Raw genomic sequence first — 15,941 nt, forward strand, 5'->3', positions numbered from 1 at the left:
TAAAGCAGGCAGGAGAAGATGGAAGAGCAGACTTGCTAAGTCTTCCAGCCTTCATCTTTCTCTGTGCTGGATGCTTCCTGCCCTTGAACAACACTCCCAAGTTCTTCAGCTTTTGTACTCTTGGACTTACACCAGCAGTTTACCAGGGGCTCTTGGCCTTCAGTCACAGACTGAAGGCTGCACTGTTGGCTTCCTTACTTTTGAGGTTTTGGAACTCAGACTGGGCCACTACTGGCTTCCTTGCTCCTCAGCTTGCAGACGGCCTATTGTGGGACTTCACCTTGTGACTGTAGGAGTCAATACTCCTTAAACCCCCCTTCATATATACATCTATCCTATTAGTTCTGTACCTCTAGAGGACCCTGACCAAATCACATCAGAAGTGATTTTTCATATTTTAAAAATATAATACAATGCATATGCCATATGTTTTGTAACTCCCCATCACCAATGTTGACTGGGGCAGTACCCTGTATTCAAAGATATTCATATTTTCAAGATAAAGGCTATATACATCTTCGTGTTGTTTTGGGTCAGATTTTGCCACCGAATGAGCTGGGATTTTCTATACTGGTTGGATTTCAGAATTATGGAAAACAGACTCGTGAATATATATGAACACATATTGAGGTATCTCAAATATCCAAATTAATGAAAATTATCCTAATTAAAATAGACTATTAAAAATTTACAGTTGGCCCTAGAGCAATTATATTTTCTTTACACCTCTCGCAATACTCAGCAGTCAAATTAGAAAAGGGGAGAAAATATGCTCATTAAATTAAAAATTAGTTTCATAAAGCAAATAGGTTAGGAGGATATAAAAGAAACACAGAGGAAAAGTAACCAGGAAGATGATCAGAAATAATGCTGTGGTGACCAAAGGCCTGGAATTTACATGGTGAATTTATTCCTAATCACTATTATCAGTAAGTTCAGTTATTATCATAGTAGATAATATGTTTTAAAAAACGTATTTTGAATTTTTCCCCTTATGGCTAGATTTCTAGAAATTTAACCACTGAGTCATAGGCTAAGAATATGATTCAGAAAAAAATCTTGTCTAAACTGATAGGGTAAATTTATTTACCCTATCAAAAACACTCAGGTAACACAATTGTTAAGTGTGATTGTGTATTTATGTATTTGCTAGCCATTGGTAGTTTCGATGTGGTAAACGGTTTATCCATGTCTTTACTCGTTAGTACTAGTTCTTTATGTATTGAATATGAAACTGCCCTGTCTTTTTAAATGAAATAGTCTATCCAAATTGCTCTTTGCCTTAACCTCGCTCACGGTTTACCTTATTTTTAATAAGTCAAATATATTGATCTTTTGGGGGTGCTTTCTTAACATTTGCTTAAGTTTAAAGTGTTACCACATAGCTGATAAATATTCAGTTCCATGGTCTTGTAGCTTTAAGGGTTGCTTTTTTTTAGGATTTAAATCTTTTGTCAGTCTGGAATACATTTTTTTATATACAGTATAAATGACAAGTTAGACTGAAATTTTTTTGTTGACAATTATTCTACCCCAATTTATTGAACAAACATCCCTTTAGACATGAACTTTTTGTGGCATATTTATTAAAATTAAATTCTAACATATAATTTTTTACCTAAATTTATGGTACCATTGCTCTTTGTTCACTATTATACAAGGATTATAATATGTAAGTATTTTAGTTTTACTGTTTATCTTAATAGTTGGATGGGAAAATAATTCAAATCCATTTTACTTATCTCCCAAAATGTCTTCAAATTATTCTTATCTATTTATCCTTTGAGGTGAATTGTCAAATATTTTTGAAGTTATAAAAGTAATTTCCTTTGCAAACTTGAAAATGATTGCATTAAACCTATAAATCAATATTAGCAGATTTAACATCAATTTTACTCCTATCAGAGAAGTTTTATAGTTTTCTTCTCATAAGCTTCCACTTCTTAAGGCTGTTTTCAAGTAGTTTATGCATTTTCTCTTTTAAATCCAGCTGGGGACTGATCTTTGGATATTGATTCTGTAGCCTGCTAATTTGCTGAATTTTAAGGAAGAACATTTTAACCATTTGAACTGTCTAGTATGAGGTAGCTTTGTAAGGTAGTAAGTGCCCACAGTAGGATATATTCAAGGAGAGGGGAGCTATTAGGAATTTATGCAGTATAGGTGACTCCTAGCCACCTGTGTCAGAGGTTAAATCAAATTACAACCAAGGTTTGTGTTCCTTTTAATAATTTAGATTGCTGTTCCCTCAGACGCAGTCCCAACCGAGGCAGCAGGGTTGGTTGCAACTCTAGCAGTGTGGGGAAGACAGGACTTGCATATTGGAGAATGAGAAACACTGTGCCTGAACCAGTCTTCATTTACACAGGACACTGATGATTTCATGACTGCCTACATTTTGAAAAACTTTTGGTAATAAGTAGATTGAGAGTCTGAGGTAATTGACTGCCCAAGTCACTCCTGGCATGCAGGCTCATTACTTTATACCACAGCCTGTCCAAAGAAACACAAATGATATAATTTGAGAGGAGATCAGCAATTGTAGAAACACATTCTTTTCCATTTCAGTTTTGAAACTGAATATTCATAAAGAAGAGCTATACAGATCTTAATGGAAAGTTCTACAAAAGGAAATGTCATTTGGCAAGATCGCCTTACTGTTGGCTTATTACAACTTTCTCTTTTGGTATGTGTAACTTATAGAGAATTTCTCCAAAAAGTTCAATATACTAGACTATTATGAAGTCTGAAATGTGTTGCTTCAGCCACTCCATTTCAAAGTGAAGTTTTTAAGTTAGCCAATTAAATGAGCGTGCTTAAAAAATTATTCTTGGCACCTAAAAAGAGTTTGCTTATTAAAGTATAGGCAACTTTTAATGATCCCCTTTACCTATTTGCTTTCTTCACACCATCAACAGTATAATGGTAATATTCTCTGAAACCTCTCACCTTTTATGTAAATTAAGTCTGAAAACAATTAACATTTTCTGTTCAGGGAAAACTTGCAGAACAAAAGATATCTTTCCCTGTGTATTACCCCAATTTGTTCTTAATGAGCATTCATAAATTATCTCTAACTAACACAAAGTCGCTTTAAATACACTTCTCAATTTGTAATTTTTCTTCCCTTTTAACTAAATCATTTTTAAAATATATACAAGCATGCATATATTAATGGCAACCACTAAAACAAATTCTAAGTCTTTACTCAAAAAGGTTAGGAGATTTTACTGTTGATAATTTACTATAAAATCATTTAAAAAGCTAACATCGCCAATGGCTTCACCATCAATATTAATAGGGACAGATCTGTAACATGAAAAAATAACAAAATGAAGTCATGCATTGAAAATAATCATAGTTTGAGATTAAAGGAAAAGCATGAATCTCTCATCTCCTTTTCAAAATGTAAAAATTATAAAGTATCAGGTGCATTAATCTATTCTGACAGATATATGCAAATATAACTTTCAAATGCTTAATAATCAGACAATAATTCCATAACTTGAGGTCACTGTTATTAAAAAATGTGTTCAGTGTCCTTAAAGAACACTGTTTTCAGACAAGTTCTTGAGACTATCACTGCCTACCAGGTTATATAAGTTAGCTCAGATTGAGCAAGATGATCCTTTCACAAAGATACAAATTATTAAAGCAAAACTTACTCTGTTAAGGGATATGAGACCCTTCATCTCACTTACAAAAACAATGCCTCTGTGAAAGTCACTGCATGAACAGCCTTCCCTGCGGCAGATATTAAAGTGTACATCAGCTTGAGAGGAAACACTATAAAAACTGAATTGTTTGCATTTCCTTATTTAAAAATGTTTGATACTATTTAATAAAAATAAACGTATTCTCTACACATAAAATTCTTCCAGCAAAAACACTAAGGTAATACAAATGTTAAATTTCCTTTGTAAGTTTCTGCATAGAGCCTTTGGAGTCTAATGCCTGGAAATCAATTCTGACTCCATCGCTTACTGTGTATGTGATTTTGGACAAGTTATGTAATGTCTTTGAGAGTCTATTTCTTCATCTGCATAGTGGGAATAATAAGAGTACCAATTTCGTGGGGTAACTGTATAGATAAAAGGAGATAATCCAAATAAAATATATGGAACTCTGCTTCGCATAGAGTAGCCACTTGAATGTTAGTTGCTGCTATTATTACTGCACTGTCATTACTACTACCACAAACTACTATATTTGTTTTTAGCAACCTTCTGTTGCTACACAATGAAAAGTGTCAGTTTCTCGATGGGACGAAAAAGTTCAGGTTGATTTCTAAATACGCCAACTGCAAAAGTGATCCTTAACCAACGTATTATGTATATGCAAGGACTATGATTAAAGAAATCAGTCTTTTGAAAATCAAGGTTAGTCCACTGCACAAAACCAAACAAAATTCTATCAGATTCAGTTCTAGTTGACTAGAATAATAAGCTGTGAAGTCTAGCCTGTATTTTCACAAGCATAAATGTAAAGCTCGTGAACCTTAAAATCTGGTGTGTTCCATCACATAGCCCCATAATTCTACGAAATCTACTATTCCTCTATGGGTAAAATTGAAGAATGATAATAAATGATAGTAACCACTTGATACCCACACACACTCCCTTCTGGATATCAAGTGGGGGTTCAAATGCAGTATATAATATTAATCTGTGATAAGGGCTGCAGAATTCAGGCTGTTTTATTAGTCTCCTGCCTGGACATTCCACTGTCCTTGAGGAAAGCAAACATTGGAATGTATATACAGAATACAATGCTACTATGATTTATTCATGCCCACATGGAGGCTCCTCTGCTGGAGGAATACACAGAGAAAGTAATTAAAGCACAGGGAGTGCTGAACAGAAGCCACAGAACAATACAGCCACAGCTTTGGAAAGCTGCCTAACAATTCTTTCTTTGTAACATATTAACAGCTGTTACAGTCCGGTCTGTCTTTGTGCATCTCCACAACAGAACACAGTGAAGCACCATTCACTTATAAGTGTGTAAGCAATGTTTACCCAAGTGAATTTTATAATTCAATATTAAAAAAGTATTTTCCAGGTCCTGCTGACTTCCATTCTACATTTAAAGTAATTGCCTTGGTACTACTTGAATCTCAAAGAGAGTTGTTGCTGCATATCCCCATGTGACCGCCATCCAAAACAGGATACAGAACATTTCTATCTAGAAAGAACCCCACTGACCCTTTTCCTTGGCAATTCTGCAGCAAACTCTGTCCCCAACCTAAGCAAACAATTTCTGACTTCCATCACCATAGAATGGTTCTGCCTGTTCTTAGACATCTTATGAACAGATTTATATGATACTATTTTGTGTCAAGTTTCTTTGGTTTCAAAGGTTTTAAAAACTCACCAATGTTGTGGCTTGTTTTAATATTCATTTTTGTTGCTGAGTAGTATTCCATTATATGAATAGAATATTTTTCTATTGGTGGACATTTGGAATGCTTCCAGTTATCAGCTTTTATGAATAAATCTGCTTATGAACATTCTTGTACAAGTGCATTTGTGAATATAATTCACAAATGCTTTGAGTAAAGCCACTGGATCATGGGATAGATTATGTTAGTAACTTCATTTAAAAACTGACAAATAGTTTTACAGAGTGATTGTGTCATTTTACCCTTCCACCAACAATTTATGTGGGAGTTCTAATTACTCTACATCATTTTTTAACATTGGGTGTTATCACTGTTAAGATTTTAGTCATACCAATGAGTGTAAAATAGTGTTTTGTGGTTCTAATTTTAATGTCCTGATTATTGATATTGAACACTTTTGGATCAATGGGTTATTAGCCATTTCTACATCTTCCTTCATGTAATGACTGTTCTATCCTTGCCATAATTTTTATTGAACTGTTTTTCTTATTGTTGATTTAGAAGAGCTCTTTGCACTCCTGATATGAGTCTTTTTCTGATATATGTTAATTAATACATTTTCTCAATCTGGGAATATTAGTATATCTATTAATACATTTTTCTCAATCTAGGATTTGCCTATTCATATTCTTAGTGGTATCTTTGGATGAGCATGCTATTATTATTACATTATATTTATAAAAAGAATGTTCACATATATTATTAGACCACTAACTTGACTAACAAAGAAGAGAGAATATTTGATAAACACAATCAGAAACAATAAGGGGGATATTACTACTGACCCCATAGAAATATAAACAAACATCAGAGAATATTATGAATACCTCTATGCACATAAACTAGAAAAACTAGAAGAAATGGGTATATTCCTGGACACATACAGCCTCCCAGACTAAACCAGGAAGAAACTGAATCCCCAAACAGACCAATAACCAGTTCTGAAATTGAAGCAGTAATAAAAAGTCTACCAACCACAAAAATCCCAGGAATCGGAGGGATTCACAGCTGAATTCTACCAGATGTACAAATAAGATCTGGTACCATTCCTACTGAAACTATTCCAAAAAATTGAGGAGGGACTCCTTCCTAACTAATTCTATGAAGTCAGCCTCATCCTGATACCAAAACCTGACAGAGATACAACAAAAAAGAAAACCTCAGGCCAATATCCTTGATGAAATATCAGTGCAAAAATCCTCAACAAAATAGTGGCAAATTGAATTCACCAGCACGCCAAAAAGCTTATCCACCACGATCATGGAATAGTATGCATCCATAAAAAAGAATGAGATCACATCCTTTGCAAGAACATGGACAGAACTGGAGGCCATTATCGTTGGCAAACTAACATGGAATAGAAAAACAAATAACACATGTTCTCACTTATAAGTGGGAGCTAAATGATGAGAACACATGGACACATAGAGGGGAACAACACCCACTGGGGCCTTTTGGTGGGGTGGAGGGTAGAGGATCAAAAAAAACAACTAATAAGCACTAGGCCTAATACCTAAGTGATGAAATAATGTGTAAAACCAATCCTCATGACTCAAGTTTACCTAACAAATTTTCACTTGCACTCCTGAACTTAAAAACCAAAAATAATTTCAACAAATTAAAGAAAAATGCTGTTAACCTGTCGCAGTCTTATAAAAACCAAATCCCTGGAAGTGGGGCCTGTGCACATATTTGTTTTGCTTTTTTTATCCTAATGCTTTTTAAAAATTGCAGTGTACATATAATACATACATAAAAAGTACACAAATCATACATATTTAGCTCAATGAATTTTATTAAAGTGAACATACTGGTGTAACCTGCACCCAGAGAATATAAAAAATATCATATATTATTTTTTAAGCATTAAAACAACCTGACATGCAGAATTCATACTATCTGAAATTACGGATTTGGATACTGAGGTTGAGAGGTTAAGTTACTTATTCATGTAACCAGCTCTTCACAGAGATGAGATTTTCTGATGTTAAGTTTAATATTTTCATACCTACATCATTTATCTACTCCCTCTTTTATATCTCTAATTCTCTTATCCACTCCACAATAATTTAATAAGATCTTTTAGGGAAATAAATTAGAGGGACTATATCAATAAGATTACATTAATACATATGAAATTAAAAATGAGTCAATTCATTCAACTGTATAGGAAAGATACTAATAAGATTTATTTTAACTTTTGGGTTTGGTCATTTCATTGCCCCTTTTATTAATTTCCAGTAACTAATCTGAAGCCTTTTATTTTAGGGTATCACACATTCTCTATTAATTCTATTGACTGAGATGTTGATTCATAACACATATTAGACTTTTCTCCAGGGCTTAAGTCATTTACTGTCCCTCAAAATCTGAGGTGCCTAAAAAGGCCTTAGAAAATTCTTCACTGTGTTACTGAGTGCATTAATGTCTTATACCAGACGCTGAAGGAAATCATCAGCTTACCATGCATTTTATATACTACAGGCAGTGACTTCCAAGAGAGGTGGCTGACAGTAGCATAAAATACGAATGTTAATACCCACACAAATAAAAATGTATGCACATTCAAATACTATACCTTCACATCCTTGTAAAGAAAGAGAAACCCATCTCGTAGAACAAAATACCGGTCTTGAAACTTATTTCCAGATAGTATTTTGGATGGTTCTTCTTTGATTTTCAAGATTCCTTCTTTGATGCTTCCCAGTGTACTCCGGTCTGTAAAGCACAGCATTACTTTTGTGAGTTGGGTACATTTTTACTTATTTGAAATACAATACACAACATTTCTATATTGTCAGTTTTAATAATGTAAAATAAGAACTTGTTTACTACCACTAAAGTTTAAGGTGAACTTCCAGGACTACCATGTGTCTGAAGTATTGCTATTTATTATGTATGGGCCTGCCTGGACTATTCAAGTAGCCACAGGCCAGAAATCACACAAAATGTGGTTAGTATGGGTTGAGAGGTGCTATAAGTGTAAGGTTTCTACAAAATTTTAAAGACTTTATATGAAAAAAATATATATCGGCCAGGCACAGTGGCTCACACCTGTAATCCCAGCACTTTGGGAGGCCGAGGCAGGCGGATTATCTGAGGTCAGGAGTTCAAGATCAGCCTGGCCAACACGGGGAAACCCCGTCTCTACAGGTGGCATGCACCTGTAGTCCCAGCTACTTCAGGAGGTTGAGGCAGGAGAATCGCTTGAACCTGGGAGGCAGAGATTGCAGTGAGCTGAGATCGCACCACTGCATCCCAGCCTGGGTAACAGAGGGAGACTCTGTCTCAAATAAAATAATAAAAAAGGAATATATCATAATTTTTTAAATATTAATTACATATTGAAATGTATTTTGGATATTGGATATGTGATATTAAATAAAACATACTGGTAATTTTACCTGTTTCTTTTTACTTTTTTCTAACATGGCTACTAGACAATTTATAATTACATATGTGGCTTGTATTTCTTTTGAACCCCACTGGTATAAACGATGCAAATACGCAGATAAAAAAGGAAACACTGTTAAGAATTCTGACTCAAATCCACAAATTTTTAAGGCATTAAAGAAATTTTTATAAATGTGAAACAGGCAAGGGTAAGAAAGGCAAAACTGCTAAGGTAGAACATTTACACATCAATGATAGACGGAATAAAGAAAATACGGTACGTTTACATCATGGAGTATTATGTGGCCATAAAAAGGAACAAGATCATGTCCTTTGCAGGGACATGATGGAGCTGGAGGCCATTATCCTTAGCGAACTAACGTAGGAACAGAAAACCAAGTGCCACATGTGCTCACTTATAAGTGGGAGCTAAATGATGAGAACATGTGGACACATAGAGGGGAACAACACACACTGGGGCCTATTGGAGGGTGGAGGGTGGAGGGTGGGGGGAAGGAGAGAATCAGGAAAAGTAACTGATAGGTACTAGGCTTAATATCTGGGTGATGAAATAATCTGCACAACAAACCCCCATGACCCAAGTTTACCTATGTAACAAACTGCACAAGTACCCCTGAACTTAAAAGTTATTTTTTAGAAAAAAGAAATAACAGGAGAAAACAGAACTGATTGAGAAATAACATATTTGAAAAACTAAGTCTAAACATGCAATAATTGCTACAATTTATTGATTACCTATTAGACACCCATGCATTATATATACTCTCTAATAACAACACTAAAAAATTGTGATTATGATGTTCATTTTACACATGAGAATACTAAGGCTTAGAAAGGTTAAGCAGATTTCCCAAGGCTGCAGAGCTAACTGAAGGAGATTAAAACTCAACTTTTTTTAAAAAAAAAAATGTATTTTGGATTCAAGAGTACATGTGCATGTTTGTTACAAGGGTGTATAATGCTGAGGTTTGGGGTTCCATTGATCAAGTCACCCAGATAGTAAACATAGCACCTGATAGAAAGTTTTTTCAGCCCTTAACCTCCTTCTTCCTTTTGGAGTCCCCAGTGTCTACTGTTTCCATATTCATATCTCTGTGTACCCAAGGTTTAGCTCTCGCCTGTAAGTCAGAACATAAGATATTTGGTAAAACCCCAATTCTAAATGCATGTTCTTTTCTAGACATTGCTGCCTCAGAGAAGAAACTGAGGAATTTTACAATAATTGAGTCCAAGTTTAAACCTAACATATCACTAGAGAGGCCCTCTCACATTTCCATAATATCTTTTTCCTACTATTATGATGGGTCTAATGGACATTGACTAATAAGCCAGAATTCCATCCAGTTTGGTTTACACATTATTTTTGTAGCTCAGAGATTGGCAAATTATGGCTGTAGGCCAAATCCAACCCTCTGCTTATTTTTATATGGCCCATGAGCTAAGAATAATTTTTACATTTTTAAATGGTTGAAAAAAATTTCTCAAAAGTTTGATGACACATGAAAATTACATGAAATTCGAATTTTAGTCCTATAAAAATAAAGTTTTATTGGAAACGCAGCCTCACATTGTGTACTATCTATGGCTGCATACATGCTACAGGGACAGAGCTGAGTAGTTGTTTCAGAGACCTTATGGCTTACAAAACCTAAAACATTAACTCTAGGCCTTTTACGGAAAAAAGCTTGTTGACTCTCACTTCTCAAGAATAGCCTTATGGGAAACTCCTCTCCACCAAGAACCTGTTCAATCTCTTTGCCTTTAGTTCAGTAGTTTATTCATTCTTCCATCAAAAATGTACTTTTTCTTACTATCAAGCTTTGTGTTAGGCACTGTGGTAGAGGGACAAATAAAATTAGAGAATTCCCAGGAACACAACGGAAAGGGAAAAGGCAAAGGATATTTGAAAAGGACAGAATATGTGAAGGCATGAAGTGATAACATAATGGTACTAATCTGAGCACCCTTTAGTGAACAACTCATATAATCACCTCTAGTGTATGTGGAGCACGAGGCAAACACTGTGCTAGCCCTTTCCATGAATGCCTCATTAAAGGCTCAGAACCACACTTCAGGTAAATTAATCACAATTAATATAATTTTATAGATGTAGAAACAGGTTTGATATAATTATGAAACTTATCCAAGGCACGCAGCTAAAGAGTGCATCAGAATTCAAAGTCAGCTCCACCTAGCTAGACTGGGAAGGTGCTTTCACAGGTATTAAAAGATCAAAAAATCTAACAAAATGTTTGTTATTAAAATCCATTTTTGATGATGTGTGATGTATAAAGATAGGTCAGATTCATCTATTTTTGGATTAATTTGTATTGACAGGGTCATCAGACACTGAGATATTCTTTCCTTCCCAGGAAAACTCTGGCATATGTCAGAAAAGCTCCCCTCCTTTGGCCTACAATGTTCTGCCCATGGCCCAGTCCTTGCAGGGCAGAAGAAGAGGAGGCAGAGCCACCAGCGATAGATGTTGTTCTATAGTTTGAATGCATGCCCTAAATTTTCCACTTAAATTGTTATAATGATTCATCTTTTCTCCTTATTTTTACATTTTATTTTTAGCATGTTCTAAATGGCTAAATGTGTTTCTGGGATTCCTATTCTGTGACATTCAAGTTAGATAATTTTTGATCTGGTTTTACAAGCCAGAAAATAAGATTCAGAGAATTATAATGACCTGCCCAAAGACATAAAAAATTAGTATGTGATAGAAAAGGGGATTGAAGACTAGGTCTGGTTTAGCAGAAATAAATAAATACAAAGCAAAACCAAAAAGCACAATACACTTTGTGCTCCCATGTACTGTAATTTGTTGTAGCTTATGAATAAAAGGCTCCGTGTACATAAAAAAGGGTAGATCCTTTAACAGTAATTATATTTCGTGTGCAAAACTGACAATGTGCCACACGTAGAAATCATTTCAACTAATTTTTGTAACACAAAAACACTTTTTTGTGAGAACATCAAATTTGTATGTGTTTTTTATCATGCACAAATTTGCCAGTATATCTTCAGTCTAAAACTTCCCCTGAAATCCAGATACATATTCAACTGCTTACTTGAGAACTGAAGAACAATAAAAAGAGAAACCTCAAGCCAAATAGCCATGATATGGTCATTATGGTGTCAGCTTCTGCTTTTCCTGTAAAATAAGAGTAATGACACCTATTCTGAAGGATTGTTGTGGGCCTTACATATGATAACGTACACACAGGATGTATGGCAGAACACTGTATCAGGTCTATCAGTCTAATACCTTCCTGGTATTAAGGTGATAGAACTTTAAATATCCATGCATTATTTCTGAAATTTACAAAATAAAAACTTTAGAAACAAAAAAATGGTCTTTCTGGGCGCGGTGGCTCACATCTGTAATCCCAGCACTTTGGGAGGCTGGGGCAGGTGGATCATCTGAGGTCAGGAGCTTGAGACCAGCCTGGCTAACAGGGTGAAACCCCATCTCTACTAAAAATACAAAAAATTAGCCAGGCCTGGTGGTGTGTGGCTGTAGTACCAGCTACTCAGGAGGCTGAGGCATGAGAATCATCTGAACCTGAGAGGCAGAGGTTGAAGTGAGTCTAGATTGTGCCACTGCATTCCAGTCTGGGCAGCAGAATGAGACTCCGTCTCAAAAAAAAAAAAAAAAAGAAAAAAATAGTCTTAAACCCAACAACCCTTAAGCTGTTTGGGGAAAACATTTACTAATGCAGCAAATAACACAAAAATGTTCACACTTAAAATTAGCATAAGAGAACAAAAGTTAAAAATACAAATAGTTGCTTACAACTCAAATATATGAGCATGGAATGACCACCTGGAAGCAAAAGTGCCCAGGATTAATCACATTACTGATCCTAACCATGAATAAACATATATAACAAACCCGATAGTTTTCATGACACACATACTGACCTCAGACAGTATTTTATTGATCACGCTGTCATACTAATAGATTTTTAGGTACTTTGTGACTTTTAAATAATTACTGAAAAACATACTGCTAAAATTTGTCTTCTGGTACAATGCCTTAATATTCAATTCCACAGAGAAATATTGTAAAGGATTTTTATAGCTAAGAAGTATAGTAAGCAATTTGTTAAACATTGTATGGACTTGGTCATGTAGCTGATTTAGAACAAGAGAGTCAAGAAAGGCATCTATATGTCTTGTTGGTTTACAAATAGGTATTTTCAAAAGCAAGTTATAATCAAGTTGTGAAATATAGATATTTAAATTGCTTAAGTCAGTAAAATCCATTCACACCTTCTGACAGTACTTTTCATTTACATTTTTGTTCAAATTAATAAACCTTTCCATTTTTGCCAAGAAATAAGCCTATGTCTGGTATTAAACAACTCATAGTCATAAAAAAAACAGACTTAGAGGAAAATATTGTTTAAATTTTAAATATCATTTAAATAGTAACATTTACTTTAACAATCATTGTATGTGATTGAGTATATTGAGTATAAACCTCAGCGTGCACCTTATTAAAGGACTCAGGATGAAACTTTTGAAAGGAATATATGCTAAGGATGAGGGAAGAACAAAAAATACTTTGAAATATGAAGCTCTATGATAAATATTATGATTTAAAAGACTTTCTAAAAGCTCTCAACCAAATTCCTGTCTGTTCCCAAGATGTTAAAATAAGTAGAAAGCCACCAATTAAAGGCGAAAATAAAGCTACACACTTTGGGGTACACTGTGTGTAATTTCGTATGTAACAAAATGAAGGTCATTAATTGAATGGCTTCCAGTAATTCATTCTTCCAAACTGTTCAGGTACTGGTTGGACTCTCAACTTTGGGGTACTTCACTCATATTTTTTACTCCCTTGACCTCTTGCTAGACAGAAAGCTCCCCTGCTACCAGGGAAAACCATCTATTGTTTTTGTGTGAGTATAACAGGTTTGAAAGTTTAACACACTCCCCAAAGCACTAAATTCTCCCAGAGATAAGTCCTGGGATGCACATTAATAAGTACTATTTCATTTACTAGCTTTTGATCTTTCATTCCAATCAAATTACAGCATACATTATGATACCTCTACAGAATCATAAAACCCTCCCCTATTCTTGGTAGTTGCTAGGATGAGAAAGGGTAGGTTGGAGTTTATTGAAAGGTCTTTAGAATTAAAACTGTGGGTAAGAAAACAAACATGTATTGTAAGTTATATTGAGCTATCAACTTGTTATTAATTTAGAAAAGCTCTTAAAAGTCACACGTAGGAAACAAAGCAGAACGGCCAAATTTATTTAAGCAGAACAGACATATCATGTAACCAGGCAATGAAACTGAAAAGCTTGCACCTCCAAAAAAATAGTTTTTCTAAGCCATTCAAAAACCTCAATTTTTTAGTACAAAAACAGTTATCTCCTAACCACCAGCCCCAAATCTCAAAAGAATAATTGATAGGTGGAGGAGGCTGGGGTTGAGGGGAAGAGGAGAGAGAAACATACACCCAGCAGGAAATCAACATGGCACATGGATACATATGTAACAAACCTGCACATTGTGCACATGTACCCTAAAACCTAAAGTATAATAAAAAAAAAAAAAACATACACCCAGGAATGGCATTTCTCAGATATATATTCCCCTCCTTTACCCTCCATGTCCAGGCAGCTAGCAATCAATCATTATTCTTTCAGCAATTCTCTTTGAGATTCAATTCCACTTCATTCCCATTGTTATCACCCTACACACTTCCTTTTCTCTCTGATCCTTGGATTTCAGAATTCTCTAACTCCATGTCCTACCTTTCTATTGGCTCCAACATACAACTGCAGATTCTTGTTATGAAAACACAGTCTTCATCATTTTATAAAAGCCCTGTCCAGAGCCCTACTTTTCTAATGATTAAAGCCTTGCCTTCCTAAAGTCAAAAGCCTACACTCCTCTTCCTGACTTTTAAAACATCAAATAAATGGACAATTCCTATACATCTCTGTAAATTATTAAACTAAAATATAATATTTAAGTTCAATTGATAGTAATACACTATTTGGAAAACCAATCCTTGTCTCTGTGGTATGACTCAAGTTAGTCACTTGAGTGATCTTGAGAGAAATCCTGTTTTCTTTGATTCTGTACAAATTCGATTCCTACTTCTGGACCTAACTCATCCATGAAGATTCTCCCAACTACTTGGTCCATATTTTTTCTCTCATGCCACCAAACTCCAAGATGTAATATCACCTTGAATGCATGAAACATCATATTTGCTTCATAATTTAACTGTTCTATTTATCAACGTTTAAGTTCTGGGGTACATGTGCAGGACATGCAGATTTGTTACATAGGTAAACATGTGCCATGGTGGCTTGCTGCACAGATCAACCCATCCCCTAGGTATTAATGTAAATACCCATTAGCTGTTCTTCCTGATGTGTTCCCTCCCCCTACCCTGCCCTCAACATGGACAGGCCCTGGTGCGTGTTGTTCCCCCACCCCATGTGTCCACGTGTTCTCATCATTCGGCTCTCACTTATAAGCGAGAACATGAGGTGTCTGGTTTTCTGTTACTGTGTTATTTTGCTGAGGATAACAACTTCCAGCTACATCTGTGTCGCTGCAATGGACATGATCTCATTCCTTTTTATAGCTGCATAGTATTCCATGGTTGTATATGTACCACATTTTCTTTATCCAGTCTATCGTTGATGACCATTTGGGTTGATTCCATATATTTGCTATTGGCAACATTGTACTTCTTGAAGGGCATGGGCCTTATCTACAGTGCTGAGTTGACCTGGCTACAAGAAATCCACAGAAAATATAATCTAATAGTCACTCCCATTACAATATGGTACACCTGTCATACTTCGACAAGCAAGCTATAAAGGGAGAGAAAATTCACTTTTATTTGAGCTACTCTTTACTCCTCTGAGGCTTCCCTGGTTTGTGACAAACAAACATTTTAACAGCTTCACCTCTCTTAAGTACGTATTCATTTTGTATTTCCTGTTTAAAATAATGTAGACTTTGGTTTATCTTCTCCAACCTAGGTAAGAGCTGACACAATACAGTGACTAAGAGCACATTCTGGCACTAGACTGCATGGGCTTGAATGACAACCACATTCTCTGCTAGATCGCAGGCAGTAAT

At 35.2% G+C, this 15,941-nt stretch overlaps 1 protein-coding gene across 4 annotated transcripts in view; it reads right to left on the minus strand.

The window, feature by feature from the left end:
- The window catches only part of ARAP2 (ArfGAP with RhoGAP domain, ankyrin repeat and PH domain 2), a 175,142-nt gene that overhangs the window by 16,284 nt on the left and 142,917 nt on the right, over positions 1-15,941 (minus strand). For all 4 annotated transcript variants that reach the window (XM_063619468.1, XM_055246550.2, XM_063619467.1 and 1 more), the window contains one exon: positions 7,980-8,119. In XM_063619468.1, the coding sequence (XP_063475538.1) occupies positions 7,980-8,119 (140 nt within the window). The remainder of the gene's footprint in view (positions 1-7,979; positions 8,120-15,941) is intronic.

Source organism: Symphalangus syndactylus, chromosome 16, assembly GCF_028878055.3.
Source record: "Symphalangus syndactylus isolate Jambi chromosome 16, NHGRI_mSymSyn1-v2.1_pri, whole genome shotgun sequence".
Taxonomy (NCBI): domain Eukaryota; kingdom Metazoa; phylum Chordata; class Mammalia; order Primates; family Hylobatidae; genus Symphalangus; species Symphalangus syndactylus.